Here is a 20,747-nt window from a genome sequence, read left to right on the forward strand (position 1 = left end):
TAATTTATGCATTCAGACAGTCACAGATTGTTAGACATTCTCTACGTCAATACGGCAATCTAAGGAGAAGCAAGTAGAATACAAAGAGCAAAAAAGCAACGTAAAGTTACCCAATTTGGCATACACTTTTGGTTGAAAAATGTCAGCTGTTGCAAGTTGTTACAAGCTGTCAGACAAACACTTCCTCTGAAATACTACTTAGTAATGGTCATCTCAGTGCATGTGCCAGCACTGCCTTGCTCATTTCCAGAAATCTGCCTAAAATCTGGATGTGTAGGTTCACAGAATTGTTACTAATTTAAGAGGTCCCCACTGAGTGCCTAGAATTGAATAATTCTTTTCATTTCTAATGTGGTAGTAACAGGAGAGTTATTTTTCCATGTGCTCAGATATTTATACAGTCTTATTTTTGGTATGGTAAGCCATTTGAGGATTTATATTCAACCTATGGCAGAGGAAAAGGAAAATATGCTACACTGTACATTCCCAGTAAGCCAACTATGGCTTTGGATGCCATACTTCATATAGACTCAGGCAAAAGCAACTATACCTGAATAAACTGCAGCTAAAAAAAGAGCATCATTTAGGTGTTATTAACAAAGTCTAATCTAAAAGTTATTTTTCTTATTTCTGTTTTAAGAAAAGTGCTTTGACTTTGGTTGGAATTTACCTTAAAATGAACCCATTCTGTGTTTCCTTTGTCACTTTTGTCTTGGCAAGAGCTTAAAGGACAGGACATCAAGCTTCTACACCAATATAGCACCTGAATAAAACCAGAGACTCCAGAAAGAAAATCACTTTTAATAGCAGGGAAGTCCCAAATGGTAAGTCACTATCATCATGACTTTTGGGGGCAGGGAGAGACACAGAAAAAAACCAGAGATTTAACTACAGAATAAGTTTCAGAGATTATGAGCTGCCTTTTTCAGAAAACCGTCAAATCCTTTGTAAGCAATTGCTGCCTCACCCTCCCCCCAACCGCACAATCTCTTTCCTTTTCAGGCAAAATGTCAACATTTTGTTTAGTGCAGAAGCAGTTTCCAAAAAGTTATCTGCCTCATTTTCATATTCAACTTTCATCTGCAACCCAGTAGACTGGACAACTCATAGCACCTATACTGCACTGTAGACACCATCAGCCCAGCAATCTGCTTTCTATTATGGACTACACTACATACAGATGGAGTTCATTAAAATAAGCAGTGTGGCAAAAAGCAAACCATTCACACGATAGCAGAAGGCTGCAGCTGTTGACCAACTCGGCCATCTCCAAATAACTGTCATAACTACAGCATGTAACACAACCCTTCCTTATTTGTTCGCCTCTCCGCAAGGGAATGACCGCAGGAAACATACTCTCACCCTTCCCATCCAACAGGGGAAAGGGTAAAGAGAGTAGATCAGCTTCAAGATGACGTAACTAACTTATCCTTCAAGACTTCAAAAATCAAAGCAGAGATTGGAGATATGAGCATTGACCAGTCCTGGTATGAAAATTCTTTAATGGGGGACTCTTTGCTTGTCCGTATCTACAGAAGACTATGTAACACATTCACACTGGGAGAAAGAGGGGAAAAAAGTTATGTGAAAGTTTGGTTTAATTTTAGAAACTGACTTCCATTCCCCACCCTGTGAATCACAAGAAGCCTTGCCAAAGATGTGGGATCTTAAAGCCCCTTCCTTTTGTCAAGCACACAAAGTCTTCATTTTCATGAAAGCCACTTTCAACTCCATGCCATTAAAAGTTCAGTGTTGAGAAGCCAGACACCATTACAAACAGCAGCTTTAAGGACTCTGACACACTAGGACACTATAAAGCTACAGTTTTACAAGGATTAGGAGAGTTTATCTGAATATTATTTTTTACACTCCAGAAATTCAACACTATTTACATGACTACATCCACCCAGCATATTTACTATTATGAAATTATTCAATACAATGATTAATTTTGATGCATAGGGTATATAAACAATATTATTTCCTCCAACTAGTAGTATCAATAAAATCTTTGCCCAGAAAGCTGCCACTTTCTCTGTGAGGTCTTGTTTTTAAATCACATTTCTGCTAGGGCTGATTAGTCCTCACCAACATAGCAACTTAATCCTTACTTCTCTAACATGTAATTTCCTTCAATTATATTTGGAGAATATTTATAAGGCTATTAACATTAATTACAAGAGTCAGAGAGGTCTTTAGCAGTAATTACCAGTACAAATCAAAGCTCCGAGTAATTTTTTTGAGGGTTTGTGTTTTGTTTTTTTAAAATAATCAATCTGATAACCTATCATACTGAATTGCTTAGGACAATGGAACTACTTCACTCAATACAATGAGCAGCTGAAACAGGTAAACATGAACAGCTTTGTAGACAAGCTTTAGCATCCAAATACGAGTCTGTATTTCCACTCTTGTTCCAGCAAATCCCAAAATTCACTTGGAGATATGAAATGGACTTTTGAGAAAGTGTCAGAAAAATAGACACTACTCTTAAGCTTTTATATAAATCATCTTACTTGCACATGTGTTTGGACCTCAACTGACATTTTGTAGCAATTAGGAAATCTAGTTTTTAGCTAAGGAGCTAGCCTCAAGTGACATCTGAATGACTGCAAGCATCAGGGGTCTACAGGGGGACTGTCATAATGGGAAAATAGATGCAGCCTCCTTTGAAGAGGAGGAGAAATAGGGGGACTTAGAGCTGCAAAGGAGGGAGGCCACAGGGAGATCTCAAACTGGTAGTACAGAGGCTAGTTCAATTGTAGTTGTTATGCATAGATTTACTGTCATGCAGACTTCACTCTCACAGACTAAACTAGCAAAACTGCTTCCTGGTTTCACCGTATGATAACATTAGTATCACATCTGTAAAGCAGGGAGGTGTCTTCAGAGAAAACTGCATAAGCCGTTAAAGGTATCCAAACAGCAACAAGCATGATGGGTCCCTCCTCTTTTAGGCATGAGAGTTTTTTCAGCTCTCAGCTGTCATTTTCAATGTCTTTTTTGACAAAGCTCTAGCTTCAGATGGCAAGTGGTTGCAACATAATCTTATAAAAGAAATCAGCCAAGCTTTCAGCCTTCCTACATGGGGGGGGGGGGGGGGACAGGGGGGACGACCAAGCTGCAGTCACAATGCAAAGCTCTAGTCTAGTTCTTCACTATTATTCAGTCTTTTTACCAGAAGTAAATGTACACAAACTTACACAGCCTTCAGAGATATATGCCATTTGTTGCCAGCAACTGAGCTATCCTTGCCCCCTTTGCTTGCACACACTTCCCACATCTAGCTTTGACTCTCCGAGAGCAGAAGGAACAGATGAAGCTGACAGTTCTGCTCCTGAACTATACCCAGGATACTTCTCTAGCTCTTCTTTTCAAAAAGCTCTTTAAGACTACTGCTAAGCAATCATGGTCTAAAGCCTCTACAACTAGATGAAGAGAAGAGCCACGATGCCAAAAATCTTGGATGGGAGGAAATTACTCCAAACGCAGCGATAAAAGGTACACTACATACAAAAGCAGACAGAACTATTAAGAGTCTCTTGGCTTGTCCTGTCTACTCTTTCACCTCATTCATTAACTCGTAAGTCCTATTGATTCTCTTCTCCGAGATAAATAGTTGAAGTTATATAGTTTGAACTTGCCAGACTTGGGGGGGGGAGGGGACACACACACACACAACTTCTCAAATGTGTGCTAGAGGAGAAAAACTGCCAAGCACAAAAGCTCATTTTCTCTAGATTTTATTAATAAATCAGTATTGCTTCTAAATATATCCCTGTCTTCTAGAAGTACCATAATACAACATCCATCGCACTAGGGAGCTTATACTCACAATAGGTAGGCCCAGTGCAATTTTTGCTGAACTCAGGATGTGGTTTATAAAGTGCAATTCCATCCAGTGTAATCACTTTATAATAGATTTCAGATGCTAAAGACCAACACTAGATTAAAACTATCCTGACAAGGAGATAGGTGAAGGACTGGCTACATGAAGGTTAACCTTCCAGTCAATTCATCTCAATAATAATCCTTCAATTTTGGCTTCCTATCTTGCCAAATCCAGGCAGAAAGACAGGTATTCTACAAAGAAAAGGCCTGCCTTGTAATGCTTTCACTAATGTCCAAGATGTTGAACCCAAAAAAGCTGCTGCAGATCTCTAATCTGTTTCAGAATGGAATTGCAAATTAGCCAGCAACATACACATGCAGAAAACCTCTGCCATCTGCCTGTGACCCCCAAACTGGAGAGACTGAGCCAGTTCACGTTTTGACCTACTTCGTCCTGAATAACTGGCCAGTACATTTCCAGTGCTGAGGCAAAACACAAACTCCAAAGGAAAAAAAAAAATAAAAAAATTGAGACACCAGTTTTCCTGCATTCTACATTCACAGAAAAAAGTTATTATTTTTTCTCTTTTAAGGGGTTAACTTTGTCATTTGATCACAAGCATGAGTCAGCAGCAGGGAGGGGAAGAAGACAGAACCGTTAGGGCAGGAAGCTCATTCCTATGACACCCTACTTAGCTGAACCACAGGCATCGCCCTGGCAGAGCCGAAAGCCCTGCCAGAGCCAGCATTGCTTCACCTCTCAGACAATGGGAAACAGCAAGGTGAGGGAAGAGACTGCTCAGAAGTTAAGAAACAGGGGATAAAGATGCACCAGAACTGGGTTCTGCTCTCATGTCTACACTAGTAAGGCAAGACTTAAGCACCATTTTCCCCTTATCTCTTACAGAAGGGCAACTGCCTTACTGGTACACTGGGTGGACTGCAGTCTCATGCCCCCTCCCTTAATGATGGCACAACTTCCAAGGAGCTGTTAAAATCAACACGAGCACTTTATTTTCAAAGATATTTTAAGGTGTAAGATACCTGCCTCCTTTTTCTCCTCCCCTTTTTGTATGACCAACTTATTTGTCCTTTTTTCCCCTTCTGAATAAGCATTGCAGTTGTAAAACGTGGCATTTGACTGCCCCAGAAGCATAGATTTTCCCATGGTACTCTGCCAGGATAACTTTGCTCTTGGTTTGAGTCAATGTCCAAGTGAGGAAAGTTCACTCTCCATTCCCATTCCAGCCATAACCCTTTCCCCTGGAATTTCCAACAACACTATGGCAGAAAAAGCCACCAGACAACAGAATAAAACAGGCTCCTGTTTTCTGCACTTCACTTAAGCGTAGAGACAAAAAAAAAAAAAAAAAAGACTAAAAAACGTTGATTTTATGAGCTTAGAATATTCCATAATGAAGACAGCTGACGTGAACATGAGATGCATGAAAATGAGAAAGCAGTTGCACAGAACATTGATTATCTTCTAAAAGCAGTAACATTAAAAAGCAGTCAAGCAAAACACAGAGTACTTTGACATCTGACTACTGAGTCATTCGATGGCATTACCGTCATTTTTCTCTCATGCCCCTGAACTAGCCCATTTCTAAAATAAGCACTGCTTAACAAACTACAAAGGTTTCTAGGAAGCTGTAGGTTGTTGGGGTTTTTTTGTCTTGGGATTCAATTTTAATGTAGCATAATCTCAAAGCATAAGCAACCAAACAAGATGAGGAGATAAACCAACACAGTGAAACTTCATTGCTCCGCTCAGACTCTGCCCTCAGTTTGGAGATCTTTTATTTAAGAGAGACCTTTATGCTGAAAGTTTTATTTCAATTTTTTTTATGGAAAAAAAAAGTGTTGTACTGAGCACTGCCAGCCATACAGTCTTTCAAGGGTCTCCGTCTCCAATAAAACTTGAGAAAGAAACAAGGACACTTTGAAGTCAATATCCATATTGATTGAGTTGCACAGTGTCACAAACAGCAGTGGCATAGCCAGGCTCCTGAATGAACTGCTTTCAAGAACCAAGGAATCTCAGCATCTCATTAATGAAACAAGACTCAGGAGTAAGAATCATGCATAAATAATTATTCCTGCTCTTCAGAGATAAAGAAGTTTGAATTCAGCAGAAATAAGACCAGCAGCTGATGAGTAAGAGCACAGAAGCTGGCCAAGAGCCATCACTTTAGGGAATGAAAATATTTATTGCATACCCCCACCCAGCCTAAGTATTTTCATGCCCTGTAAAAACAGGTCTGGTTTAAAAAAATATTGTACAAGAAAAGTTATTTCAAATTAATAATTAAGAGAACAGAAGATTGTCAACAAGACCCATTACATTATATAAAAACCAAACATCACTTTTGTACTTCCCAAAGTGTTCCCTGTACAATCAGGTCACACTTCAGAAAGAACTCACTGCAATGCTACAGAATTGGAAATTAAATCCATTTATACAATTGTCCTGGTTTGGCAGTATTAGGATGGATATTATCTCACTGCACCCAGCCTGCCTGCATTCCTGTTGCAGAACTGAAGCAAAAGCAAACTGAAGATAGTCTGGCAATAAATAAATAAATCACATAACTACTGTACTAGCCATTTCTAAAGCAAGTATAATATTTTGAAGGAAACAATTCAACATATGATGTTAAGTATCTGGATTGCCCTTATTTGCCATACCGTACTTCCCTTCTTCTCCCCAATAGTCATCAACTAGCAAATCAGCCAGAGTAACCACTTACTGTGTGTGTCTCAGATGGAATTCTGTCAAGCTTAACACATTAAAGAGAGTACTAGAAGCAGCATGTTGTTTCTATATATAAACTGACTGTCTGGTGCACAGTATGTCCGAATAATATGGCCTTCCTGACACTGAATGCAAGTCCTCCTGGGTGAGGAAAAAAAAAAAGTCTCTCTTTGGAGTTAGTTTCAAATGACCAAAGCACCCCATAATGTTCTCAAGGAACAAGAATGCATATAGAACAGAAATAAAAGTGTTATCCAGTCTTTTGTAGTCACACCTACCACTTATGCTTGACTGTTTAATTTCTTTAAGTTAGTAAAAGCCTTTCATAAAGCATGTCACCCAAAGAGGCAGAAATAAAGATTGGAGCACAGAAGTAGACAAAATACTTCAGGAGTTACAAAGTAACTACACAGAGGGTTACCTGCCTACTATCTTAGGCTGCAGCATCAGACCTTGTCAGCTGCTGCTTTGCTCTGCACCAGTATCAGACCTTTCCCTCAGGTGGCCTTTGCTGCCTTCCCCTCCATCTCCCCACACCTTTTCTTTTTTAAAAGCAACATACTGAAAATACATCCAAGAAACCTTCATGCATTTACTAATAGAAGAGTGCGGGGTTTATCCTACACAGAAATAAATACACCTAAGGTTTCCACCCCCCATCTAGGCATAACACAGTTAGCCATGATACAGTTTATAGAAGTCTGCAGGTCTTCCCAAGATGACACTTGGATTTGTAAGGCTGCTAGGCAGGATTTCCTGTAATGACCACAGTGTAAATTCTTGGAACTTCAGTAAGTTTAATGTCAAAACTCAAGTGAAATGGATTTTTGTAATGACTACTGACAAAGGCTGCAGAAAGGATTTAACATGTCTAGGTTTCAGAATGCTTGTTCTTTGCTTTAGTACATGTCTCTCCAGCATTAGGTAGCACTGACTCTTTAGCACGGCATTATACTCCTCATCTCAGGTGCTACATAGCATGTTCTTTTAAAGAAAACTCTTGACAGTGTTTGTGTCAGCCTTACTTTACCAGATTGAATAATCAAACTTGGTTATATGGACACTACATTAACAGTTGATATCAGTACTATTTAAACTGTTAGGGACTTAAAATAATTATTATATTATCTATACTAAGCACTCATGACAACAGTTTTGATCCTCAATCCTACAGATCATTGACAGCAGGAGGAAAATCAGTGTGTTGTGACGCCTGATGTAAGCTCTCATGGCAAGACTGATGTGCAGAGCCTACCTCCAAAATGTAATAAAAATGTCAGAACAAGGGATAATGATATAGAAGCCACTCAAAAGTGTGAGCACTCAATACTGTTTGAGCACCCAATACTGTTTGAGCACCCTTTCAAAAAAAATAAGTCCAAGACAACTTTTTAGTAGTGAAAAAGTTTTCATATGAACTCAGTGGCACTTTTCTTTCCCAGCCATGTATTTGAAAATAGACATTCTCCTTCCTCCTCATTTAAGAGTTTTTTTTTCCCTGGAAAGGGCTTACCTAAAATTCAAGATATTTAACTGTAAACAGTAATTTGTTTAAGTACTTTAATAAGTGGGAGTTCAACACGCAAACATTTGAGTATCAAGTCAGAACAAAGGGTTCAATCTTTGTTTACACAGTACTGTCAGTAAGTACAAAATACTACAGCTATATACATCTAATACATGATATTACCTCCTCACACATTATAGGTATACTTCTATTTTTGGTCACAAAAAGTCAGGGAGATCAGATCTCTTAAAAAAATAAGAAAAAATAATCTTTAAAGCTACATTCCTACCTGGCTTCAAGCAAACTAAAACAGATTTTTACATATAACATTAAGATTCAAAACTGGATATGACCTTTAGTGCACCTTTCCATGGGTAGAATGTTCTCATCCACAAGCAGATTTAATTAAATTTAGCTCTTTAGACTGATTAGAACTAATAAAGCAATCTGGTAATAGACCATTTTATTGTGTTTACAATATGATGTTTTGTTGGACTACAGTATAACAGTTACAAGTTGCAAGGCACTCTTTTTCATTACCTCTTCAACTACACTGACTTTATATGAAACTTAAAAGGAGGACTTAGAGTCATCATAAGTACTGGAGAAGATCAGAAGTCTATATATAAATTGTATGAAGGACCCTACAAGAGACATCACCAGAGGAGACTTTTTATTTTACATAAAAAACATACACACACATTTACCATATACAAGAGAACTATTTTAAAAATTGTGATTTTCATGCCCCCCACTACTTTATACTTCTGTCAAGCATTGGATCCCTACTATGTGTAAAAAGTGTTTGGGGATAGCTAGGTGGGAAAGAGTTGCATGCAATTCTTCAAATTGTACCACCTTCCTGCAGAGAGACTGAGCTTCTGATTAACTTAGATATTCTGCTGTAACAAATAACCTGCAGCTCTCCCTCAGGCTACCTATATTCTGATGGAAGAGTCAGGACACTTCAAATACAAGCTGAAATTCTCCATTTGTAACATCCACCAAAGAAATGCCAAAACCTGCTTCAGCAAACCTAAGGAAAAGTGTCTATATCCAGAGAAACTACCTTAAAAAAGCCTGGTAAAATTGCCTTTTCTTGTTAGCACAGCTGTACAATGCAGAGTATGGATAACAGCTTCTACTACATCGTGCTTTACCAGATTTTTATGTCCTTTAAGCTCAAATATCCAACTTCAAACATGTAGTAATGGCACTCTAACCATGTTTCTTCAGGAGAGGAGCCAAGTTCTACATTCAGTTTGTAGAAAGAGCACACAGAGGAAATTTCACAGAGAAAACATTTTAAAAATTCACACTTTTCAAGCAATTTTAAGAGGCCTGTAAAAAACCAAATAAATTAAAAATATATATATATCACACTATTCTCCATATCTCACCATTACAACCAAATTAAAGAATTTGTATCTACAAGATACTCTTACCTGGCCAGCGGACAGGAGTTACCCTCTCATGCTTGTTATCGTTCCACAACCCATTCCCTCATGGGAAGAGGAATTCCCTGAGAGAGCCAGGACATGCCAAGACAACTTGCCTAGAATGAGATGGCGCTGAACAACCCATCGGCTCGGATTAAAGCTAAAAAAACAGCGTTGTTTAAGAAACGATTGGACAGCTTTTGTGTGGGGGTGGGACAGGATTACTGTATCCAAACTGGGTCTGAGCTATAATGGATTACCTGGAGAATCTGTGTCCTAACCCTTACTAACAAATGAGTTCAGTTTGAAATACACTACCAGGCTACACACACCTTGTTTAGTTGTATGACAAAAATTACCTTCACAGCTATTTACTGGAGTTCTTGAAATCAAGGAATGCTGCTGGGAATACATCAACAGCATAAGACATAAAGCAGCAGCCCTCCCCTGGTCAGGTCCTTTCTTTGCTTGTTCCTTTTTTCCCCTAACAGCAATTACCAGCTAGCAAATACAATTATAACTTTATCCTCAGTCTGACAGTGTATTTAACATTCAAATTGTGTCATTCAATTAGTTTAATGTCAGGAACAGTTGTGTTCAAAAAATGGCAAGTAACAAGAAGTAGTGAGAGAATAGGATAAACCAGCAGCAAAAACTCTGCCCTTCGAGAATCACGTTCTATTGGAGGAGATTACAATGAAAACCCAATTCCCTTATGGTTTACTACCACCTCCTGAGGTGTACCAAGCAGTCCTAGAAATGTTATACATAAGGTTTTTACACCTGATCACTGTATTCACAGAGCTCATATCCAAGATATTAGACTTTTTTTTTTTTGGCACATTGTATTGATTTTATAGTGGAAAGACTGAACAAGCAGACTTGTTATGCTGCAGTTCTCCAAGAAGCTTGCTTCTGTATTAAACAGGTTGAGCACATCCCCCCCCCCCCCCCCAAAAACCAAAAAATTAGGATAGATTGCTGTAAGAGCATAGCTCACTACAAACCCACTGATCTTTATTTTTTAATGGTAAATTTGTAGATTGCTTGGTTAGACAACAAGTTCTGGGTTACCAGATGCCCTTCTGCTAGCCTGAAAATTGTTGTTAAGTCTGACAGTACATATGTATTCCATCAATGATACAAAAGCATTTCACCAGCACATACAGAGAAACTTTCTTTGCTTGCTCTAGCTCACCAAATAATGATTTTTTTTTTCCCCTGGGTAATTAGACAAGAATGTACAAATATTACCAAACCCACTGTGTAACCCTCTATAAATAAAACACTGACATTCTCTACATATACCAACATTATCCCTTTTATCCACACACAAGCATATTATTTCCCAGAGCCCCTGGATTCCTCCACAGTTCATGTAAAGGTTAGGTCACATCACTGTTTCAATGTACTCATTTCACATCAGGGCAGACTTACATTTCATATTTAACAGACAATGGAATAGCACAACCCTTGGGGATCACAAAAAATGTCCCAAAATTGCAGGGAGCTTTTCAACAGATGTTGATTCAACATATTTTGTCAATGTAAATCCTCTTAGAGCTCAGTAACACATTCAGCAAAGGAAGAAAATCAAGACCAGCACACACACATTTCATATACAAGAATGGACATTTTAAAGAAAACAGCTTATGGGAAATGCAGTTGCGCAGCAAAGCAATAGGGTTGTAGACCACTAAAATTTAGACTGACTTATTTTCTAAAAACATGTAAAGTTATATCCACTATTTTCCTAGCAACTCACTTGAAAGAGCTTCAAGTTTGCAATCAGAGAGAAACAAGAAGTGATTGCACAGATGGGGAAAAAAAAAAAAACCAAACAGGAGGCTGTTACCTTTTATTGTTCATAGTCAGCAAAAGCAAATACGATTTCACGTTTCCATGTGAAGATTGTAGTGCATTGGCACCAGTATAAACAGCCAAACCTGAAATATCTGAATCTAAAGCAATGTGTGTTTTAAAAGGGAAAAAACGTGAAGCTACAAGAGTCCGACAGGACACGGGAGCCCAGGGATTTTTCTGCATGTGAAGTGCACCAAGAGCCTTTCCTTGCTCTCCTGTCATCCTAGTATGTTAGCTGATAAATGCTCCATAATTAGAAGACCCAAGTGGGGATGCCTGAAATCCATCTGACCTGAGGGAACAAGTTTAAAAACCTGACCCAGCTTTTAGTGTGCCAGATACTCCTGTATTCTGTTTCTGTGTACTGGAAGAGGCTGGCAAAAGAAGACAGAAGAGACAGACTCAACTAAATTTGGTATTCAAATGTGGGATTAGAGAAAGGATATTTTGGGACATAGGAAGTACTCAAAAGAGGAAGGCAAAGAAAAAAAATTAAATTTAAATCAGATACTGGCAAAGGGAAAGGTCACAAGATATGCAAAAGCAGAGACCAAGAGGGAAGAAACATTATTCCTTTATGTTCCCTGTCTGTGCAGAGCTCTGTGCTCGAGGCATCTGTGGGACTGCGAGAACAGTCTGCAAAGAGTCACCAGTGGGACCACTTGGAACATAGGCATCATCACTTCATTGCAGGCAATAGTAAAACACAAGTCACTGACCAACCATTTAAACCAGTAAACATTCAAACTGCTTTTGTGGAAACTCTCTTCCAGTAAGCTATTCTGTTCAGGGAAAGATAAATCAATCTGATACTAATTACATCTAAAAACTGAAATTAATGATGTTATGGTAGGAAAAACCCAACTCTCAGAATCTATTTTTGAGGAACCCAGAAGCAGTTGGAGATACCATCTTGCTTGTTTCTTTGGTAGAAATTCGAATACAAGTTGAATAGTCCACTCTCATTCACATAAACCTTCTGACAGCTAAGAGGAAAGAAAATTGTTGCTCTGGAACTTAACTATTGTTTTTGCATTTCTTCATGTGCCAGTGATAACAAGCACTGCCCTACCAAATTACCAGATATTAAAAATAGGAACACAGCAGTGGTGATGCACCTGGCAATTTTGGTTTACCAAAAGCTCCGATTTCTTGTACAGCAACATATAATACAAATATAAAATCTAAATATTTTCTCAAAGAGCACAGGAGCTCACGAAGCATCGAAGAACTAGAAGGCATCCAGTGTTTTTGCAAGTATAGTGTCAGGATTAAGCTGTATCACAGAGGAAACTCTCATCTTGCACACAAATGCAGCATGCCGGAAGGAGAAAAGAGCTGTGAAAAAGAGCAGTGATGAACCAGCAAGGAGCTAGAAGCAATAGGAAATAAAGACACTTCCTAACCACATCTGAGACTAGGACATAGCTGGGATTTGGCACTATCAGATCACTTTCCCTGTTCGCCATCTCCAGCTCAACTCTTCAATACTGCAGCGGTATTTAGGTGGATAAAACCACAGCCCATGCCAAGCTGCTGCCTCCCAGGCTGCAGGCACACAGAAGGGCAAAGAAGATGCGACTGGACAAATCCACCTCTTTTCAGTTCTCACCCAGGATATTTTACTGAAAGTACATCACAAAGCAATCAACTTTCCAGTTCTAGGTCAGAAATTTTTAATGAGCAATTAGCTCAGACACTCATTTTTGTTGGCACCAAACAGTATCTTAAGTCCCTAAATTAACAAAAGTTATTTCAATCTATTGAGTGGAGCTTCCAAGTCAGAATTAGTCACTCAGTTTTAGACCAGAGTTGTGCTCTTTGTGTGCAGTTATACTCAATACCCAAAACATCCATCCTTCCTTAACCCAGAAATAGCTAGTTTTGTTAAAACTTCCAAATTTTTATGTCTGACAATAAAATCAAACATTTTTCAAAGGATTTGAAGACAAACACCCCAGCTTTAGAATTCCACACCCTAAAGTAGCACACACTGTATCACAAATTCACTCGCAGGAAAACACAAAACATTGAGGGGATGAAGGAACACAGAACAGGACTGCAGGCTAGATGCTGCAGTGCAAGTCAAGTCCATCTTGCGGAGACACTGCTTTGTTTAGCCAAGGATACATCCCCTTCTGCCCAGTTTTTGGTTTAGGCATACATCCACATCCCCAAACAAGCAACCCTCCCTCAGCTCTGGGTAAAGTGTTAGAGTTCGCTTGCGCCTTCCCCACTCTCAATGTCCAAAACTCTCAGCTGGTTAGGCCATAAAACTGCTCGTAGCTCTGCTCATCAGGAAATACTTCCCAAGCCTCGTCCTTCACTCTTCCCTCCACACTTCATGCCACTTAGTTAAGTTTGTTTAAAGGCAGAATTATGAATCCATCCAAATACACATAGGAAATGTCTTTGGTGCTGAGGTCTAACCAGTGAGTACTCTTAAGTAAGAACAGTTGTCAAACTAGTACAGCGGTCAGGGTTATGGCACATTCCTGCCAATGTGAAAGTATTACTCCTGTGCTTTTTCCCAGCCTCTGAATACATGACTTCTGTACCCTCTCTGTAGCCTCCAGAAACCAGTAGTTTTTAGCAGCCTGACCAGAACTTCCACATTTTCATAACAGAAAATTACGTCACATGGTCATTCACCTACCTGAAGTCATTTACACGCTGCAAGGACTGCATGGCAATTAGATCAGCTCCTCCCAGGTAATAAAAAATTTGAAATTCCTACCAGTGAAGTATTGCCTAATTTAGTATTTATCATGCCACACCAAGCTTTAATTTCAACACAGTTAAAGCTTCTACATCCAGGCCTTTGAGAGTTGCCTTACATTTCTTGCTACATACCAGCAACGCTGGTGGTTCTCCACCCTCAAAACATCTAAAAGTACCTGCAAATGAGCTCCAGCACATCAGACTACTCAGTTTAAGAGATTACTGTCCCCAGCCGCTAGTGTCATTCTCCTGGAAGAGGTTACACTACTCACAGGGCAGAGGATGAAGCAGCATACAGCAGCTCTTCAACAGCAGCAGTTTACCTTACAACATCTTACTTTTAAGAGTTTAAAATGAAATTACAGGCAAAGATGCTAGGCTGGAATCTAGCAGTCACAGTACCCTTGAACCACAGTGATCTTTGCCACAACAAGTCATCTCAGCTACCCATGGTATGAAAACCGCATTCACCAGGAATTGGCCAACACTAACTTGCAAGACTGAAGACCAAGCCTACCCATATGGATGCTTCTGAAATATATTTTTGCCTGACGTAATAGTCTCATTTCAATGCACATACTGGTTATTTTTCCAGCTTTAGCTGGGAAAGTTCTACTTCTTGTTCCCTAACTGAAATAAGGTAAAAGAAAAGGAGAGTGTCTTGGGAGTAGATGGTTATAGATGTCTTCCCATAAAAAGTCCTTAAGCACTTCCCTCATCTTTACTTTGTGATGAAAGCCCAAACATCAGCTATTTTTCTACTATGTGCAAGGCCAGCTATTCATCTCTAGTAGATTCAGGGTGATAAGCAAGAGCACCAGATAAGACCAGAAGCAGAGAAAGCTCCACGATTAAATGGCCACGCACTTTCCCTTCTTGGGAGCATCTCTGGTATTTAAAAGAAAAAAAGACAACACAACCAAAAACAAACAAACAAAACAAACCATGGTCTCAAAGCCACCTTACAACTATCTGAAGGAAAGTATGGCTTCTACTTCTCCCTCCACTCCCCCATTCCAATGGGCAACTTCTCCCCCAAAAAGTATTTCAACACAAGCAAGACAACAGCTGATATTTCAGAACTGCTATTTTAAGGTTTGCCTACAAGTGCTTATGTCTAGCTAGACAGATTCACTGCTCCTGGCAACCTGCTGACTTGATAGGAGGGACAAATACCTTGTTTCACAAACCCAACATGCTATGTGGATTATGCTCCTTGCAACAAAAGGATGGGGAAAAAAAAAAAACCTGAACAGTGTTGAAAGCCTTGCAAGTACACTTGAGCTCCAACTTTATTCAGCAACAGCCCTGGAAAAACATCCTTCTAGATGAGGTAATGCTTAGTATTATATCCTGCAGACAAGCTCAGCATCTGGGCTTGCAAAGAAAAAGGCTGGGCTTCCCATGTTGTTAATCCTAACAGCAGTCTCTTGCTTGACTGAAATAAGAATCACAGTTCCTAAACAGCTGTTTCCTCGGACAGCAAGAGAACAGCTGAAGCAGACTCAGACCAGGCATGAACACAAAAACAGGCAACTAATTAATTAAACTTGCAAAAGGCATACTGTGAGGCGGATTGTGCATTGAGAGACAGGCTACAATCACCCATTTAACTAAAATTAGATGGGTCTTAAGCAAGACAAAAATCTTCTTAAACCATCCAAAGCTGCTCCTTCACACATTTCCTTTGGGAAAGATTACAAGTGATGCCAATGCCATTTGTTGGATACATAGACATAAAAACATTAGGGGAAAAGGAGCCTTCGATGAAGAAGAGCACATTTGCTACATAAAACCATCTCAATTTTGGAACAATTCTCCACGCCCTACTTGCAAGGATTGCCTACAAAGTCCTCCTTCCTTCCTATATTTAGGTCAACCAGGCTGAGTCAAGCCCTCCATGAGCATCCCTTGCTTTCATAACTTTCTATTCTAGAAGACCTACAGCCAGGCATGCTTTTTCAGATCATTTGTTCTCTTGGGCTGATATGTTAACACTCATAAAAACAGAAAGTAATGAAATGAAAAAAATAAGTCAAGTACAAGTAACTGGTGCTACACAAAACAGACCCTTTCCAAGGTCTTCTCTTGGAATATTTATCTGGCTTACAAAAGTCTTCATGCATCTCTAATGCCAAATACTGCTCAGAAAAGTTCCACCACTATCCTACTGAGGCACACAGACCTTACACGAGCATTACCTACTATATCCTTAGGGAATACGCTGCTTTAAATGTGCTTGTTTGCACAACAGTTCAATAAAGTTAGCGTGGCTTGTGTTCCCATATATAAATATCCATTCTGCTTGGTTTAGCTTCGACTTTTACCAAATTGTTTCCATCTCTATTTATGCAGGTCACCCAAATTGTTGTATAAACCAGAGAATTCTCCCCCAAATTATCTCCTCTATTCATAAACCAGGCCTTTAGATTCTGCATACAATGATCATAGTATCTCTTCACTAGTCCTGAAACTCAAATTTAGGCTTTTGAAGTTACTTAGCGCCTTCTTACCATAACCAGTAAAGCTGGCTGGCTCATTTCACCTGCATTTTGAGCTATTTCTACAGCTACATTTTCTGCTCCATCACAGGAGTGTAACATCCCCATTTTTGAATCACTGAGAATGCAAGTCAATGCTCAAACCAAAAGCTTCAGTGAAACAATCAAATTTACAGTCCATAAACTGATCATGCCAGCTATTTAAAAAATAATAATTATGTACATATAAGTATGTAGGTGACAGTTCTTGAAACTTGGAAAGTGACATACAGTGTACGAAGAGTGAAGAAGCAACCCTCATAACTTTATTTTTACTATTAAAGAAAGTGATGTTATGTTGCTTAAATTACTAACTTCAAATTAATTACTAGCTAAAGAGTTCCACTCCATAAATTGCTGGATGAAAAGGAGAAGATTTCTAGCACAGAGATGACACAAGGCAGGATTGTTTTTCTGAGCAGTATAACATACATCTGTTTGCAGAACAGGGTGTAAATGACTTTCCTAATAAAAACAAGAAATTTACCTTGACCTTGCTCTTCCTCATTCAAGAAAATAAAACCCAGTAACTAATATTATTTGCCTATAAGAGAAATATGTCCTTTACACAGATGGCAGTTCCTTGCTGGATTTGCAAAATTCTTTCTGCTCATGTAACACTGAACTATTGCTGTAGCTAGCAAAGAGCACAGTGGAAGGTAGGAAAAAAAAAATATTCCCCTAGAAACAACGTCTCAAGTTATCACATCAAACCCATCTAACTCAAGCAGGAAAAAAGCAGGAAGCCGGCTCCTGTAAGGTTCAGCAGCCTAGGACTCTGCATTCCCAAATCACACATACACCAGCCCAAGAGAACGGTCAGGTGACTGGACAGTGTATCTGTGCAACTACTGCTGGCTGTGCTGGCACAGACCTCAAGGAGTATCAAAATGCCAGATTTTGCAAACACTGCTGGCATGTATCCACAGAGAGGAATAAAATAGCCCCAAAGTTTCCATTGACCTAAACACAGAATAATCTACTGGCATCAACATGAGTCTGAAAGTGGAGAAGCCTATCATTGATGAGCTTTGCTTTCATCTGTAAGAGCTGACATCCAGAAAAAAAATAACCTCAGCAATACAAGCTAGGCGCGCATACAGCAAATCCCAAGTGGCACTCCATTAGAAGCTCAGAAGACCATGTTCTTATGTTAACTGTATTTATATATTTGCCATCCATTTAATTACAATGCAAGTCAAACTCAACAGCCAGATTTAGTGGTACGGTACCACTCTTCCCTGATGGGCAAGAAGATTTACAGTAACTGTACCTTCTACCTCCACTCTGAACAGGTCTAGATAAGAGGATAAACTACTTGCAGCTGATCTAGCTCAGAAATTGCCTCAAACATTCAAACTTACTACTACTGCTTAACATGACTAATACTATTACTAAACGCCTATTACTACAATATGCTTCACTTTTACCATTTCCTTCCGCTTGCTTAGTTACTTCCTCTCAAGACCGTTCTCGCATCCCATGGGGATAAGGACTGCCTTCTTCACTGAGCAAGGCTCTCTTTTGATCTACGCAAGACTGCATGTACACAGCAAGACATCCTGGTTGCAAATTCAAAAAAAATTTATGCTTCAAATTAGAGGAGTTTAAGAGAGTTTTTACAAGTCTTAATGTGTCCCTATAGAAGCACGTAGCATAGCAATAACTGTTGATTTTTCAATGTCTTCTCACAATTACAAAATAAACCTGGAAAGTGTCAAAGCAGCACAATCATTTTGGAGGAAAACCAAAAGGAGAGAAGATGCACACATTTCAACTTACTCCCAGAGATCCCAAGGTAAAAGTACCTCTATGATAAATCTGGTTTGGATGCTCTTTTAGGCTCCCATCTGAGCACGGCAAAATGAGATTCTAGAATCTGCTAATAACTTGCAAGCACCTGTGGCTTCTGGATAACAAAGGAAGACCAAAGGAAAGAGAAGTGTGAAAATCTATGCACAAATGCAACATGTCTATGTCTCAGCTTTGCCTAAACACCTGTGAGGAAGGCTGGAAGAGCCTAAATCTCAGTAACCCTTGTATCCTTCTTAACATGAAGGCTCTCAGTATCTTTATTAGGAGGAGACAAAAGGCTTACTTTACATTTTTAAGAGTTCTTAAGATCATACAGAAGGATTCATCTGGGATCCCTTGTGTGGAAAACAGGCAGTTAAACAACAAAAGATTATAAGGGCATAAAACCCAAGACAGAGTAATGCAAAGAGTTAAAATAATATGGGAAAATACTGAACCTTGAACTTGGCAGTTCACAGTTTTAGCACTCAAGGGAAAAGATAAAAGACATGCTTGTGTTGGGCTTTTTGACCAAATGGGGTTGTACTTTAAACAATTGCCAGAAGAAAACAAAACAAACAAACAACAAAACAAAACAAAAAAAACCCCACCACACCACCACAAAACAACACAATATTTGAGGCCTCAAACCACTGCACAATACAGTGAAAAGCAGTATATAAGCGACATAAAAGTGAAAGCAGGAGAGAAATATGCAACAGAGAAGGACAACCTAGGCCCCCTGTTACAGACTGATGTTTTCCTTGATCAAATGACAGCACAGGCAGGACACAGTTGTGGAATTTAAACCCTCATCCCGAAGGAATTCCTAGGATGTTATCATGACTCAAACTCTAACAGACAGCACAATCACTCTTACTCGCCATCTTCTGTCCAGGACATGAGACGTTCTTGTCCTCCTACCTCAAACTCCATCCCTAGGAACTTTCCTAACTTCTCATCATACTGTCACAAAAATCTGACTTCTGGAAACACACTATGCGAATCACTCACAGAGAAATTAGTCTACTGCATGTATTCCAAAGATGCTACAAACCACTTCAAAATGGTACACAAGAACAGTAAAGGCTTCCCATGTCACGGCTGCCATTAGTGATGTTACAGCTAACTCCATCTAACAGCCAATTGCCACCAAAAATAAGCTGCACATTAGCATTCATCTGATCCTCCTCCAGCTGTGATTCAGGAAAGGAAACCGAGAGAGACTTAAATCTCTTGTAGAAGAGCGATTTGTCTTGTAACCCATCTTGGGGTCAGACCAACATGAGGCAGGGAGGAGACACACATAACCAATCCTTGGGAAGGATGATGGACACCTTCAGCAGCAGCCAGCATCAGATCAGCTTAGACGCTGTGAAGAACAACCCCACCGACGCTTATCCCAATCTCAGGTTGGGGTTGCCCAGCTCCCCTATTGGAAGACTGTAGGAAGAAGGATGCAGAACAACCTGTATCAACTTAAGAAAACATAATAACCAAATTCATGTCATCCTATTCATCCTATCCTTGAACCAATGCAACTGTATGCAACAAGTAAGAATGAGGAGGTAGAAAGAAAACAGCCATTGCCTGGTTTTAACTGTTTAAAGTCAGATGAAGCACAATGTAGTGTCTAGTGAGCAGCAAGCCGAACTCATTAAATATAAATATAAGCCAGTTTCCAACTTTGATTGTACACTTGTGCCTACACGTAGCATCACCTCGCAGTCTGCTGGTTTACATTTTTTCATTTATCCATATCCATAAAAAACCCGAGTGGCCTATTTATTGGTTCTCAGACCTTAACAGCAACCTCAGCAGCAGCAGACAATTAATTTCCCCCCAATGAGGGGCTGGAGTGGGGAGGGATTTCTGCCCGGGCTGGCACTGTACGCCGTTTTCCTCACAGATAAACACTTTTAAGTGCTTCAGACTTAAGCGGTGCCCTGGCATCACAAAAGACGCCGACACCGCTGAGATGAATGCGATTTTTCTTTCGCGTTTCATCAACCTGCCCTTGAATCGCCGTCGTGCCCGTTGCCTGGGGGCGCGTGCGCGGCGGCTGGGGGAGCCCGGGAAAGGGCGGGGGGGGGAGGAGAGAGAAAGGGGAAAGGGGGTTTTCGCCGCCCGCCGCTCACCTCGCGGGCGATCTGGTTGAGCGCATCGTCCTCCGCCGTCAGGCGCTCCCGGTTCGGCAGCCGCTTTCGCCCGGCCCCCTGCGTCCCCATGGCGGACCCGCTCCACCGCCGCTCCCGGCCCTCCCGCCGCCGCCTCTACCCCTCGCCGGCGCCGGCGTG

General features: G+C 40.0%; 1 protein-coding gene across 30 annotated transcripts in view; it reads right to left on the reverse strand.

The window, feature by feature from the left end:
* LRRFIP1 (LRR binding FLII interacting protein 1) overlaps positions 1-20,747 on the reverse strand; it is a 116,782-nt gene extending 96,035 nt beyond the window's left edge. For 26 of the 30 annotated variants that reach the window (XM_069782096.1, XM_069782095.1, XM_069782097.1 and 23 more), the window contains exon 1: positions 20,589-20,747. In XM_069782096.1, coding sequence (XP_069638197.1) covers positions 20,589-20,678 — 90 coding nt within the window. In that variant the 5' untranslated portion in view covers positions 20,679-20,747. Of the gene's footprint in view, positions 1-9,538; positions 9,656-20,588 lie in introns of those variants that run through there. The other 4 variants (XM_069782080.1, XM_069782076.1, XM_069782075.1 and 1 more) reach the window with 2 other exon arrangements.

Source organism: Haliaeetus albicilla, chromosome 4, assembly GCF_947461875.1.
Source record: "Haliaeetus albicilla chromosome 4, bHalAlb1.1, whole genome shotgun sequence".
Lineage (NCBI taxonomy): Eukaryota > Metazoa > Chordata > Aves > Accipitriformes > Accipitridae > Haliaeetus > Haliaeetus albicilla.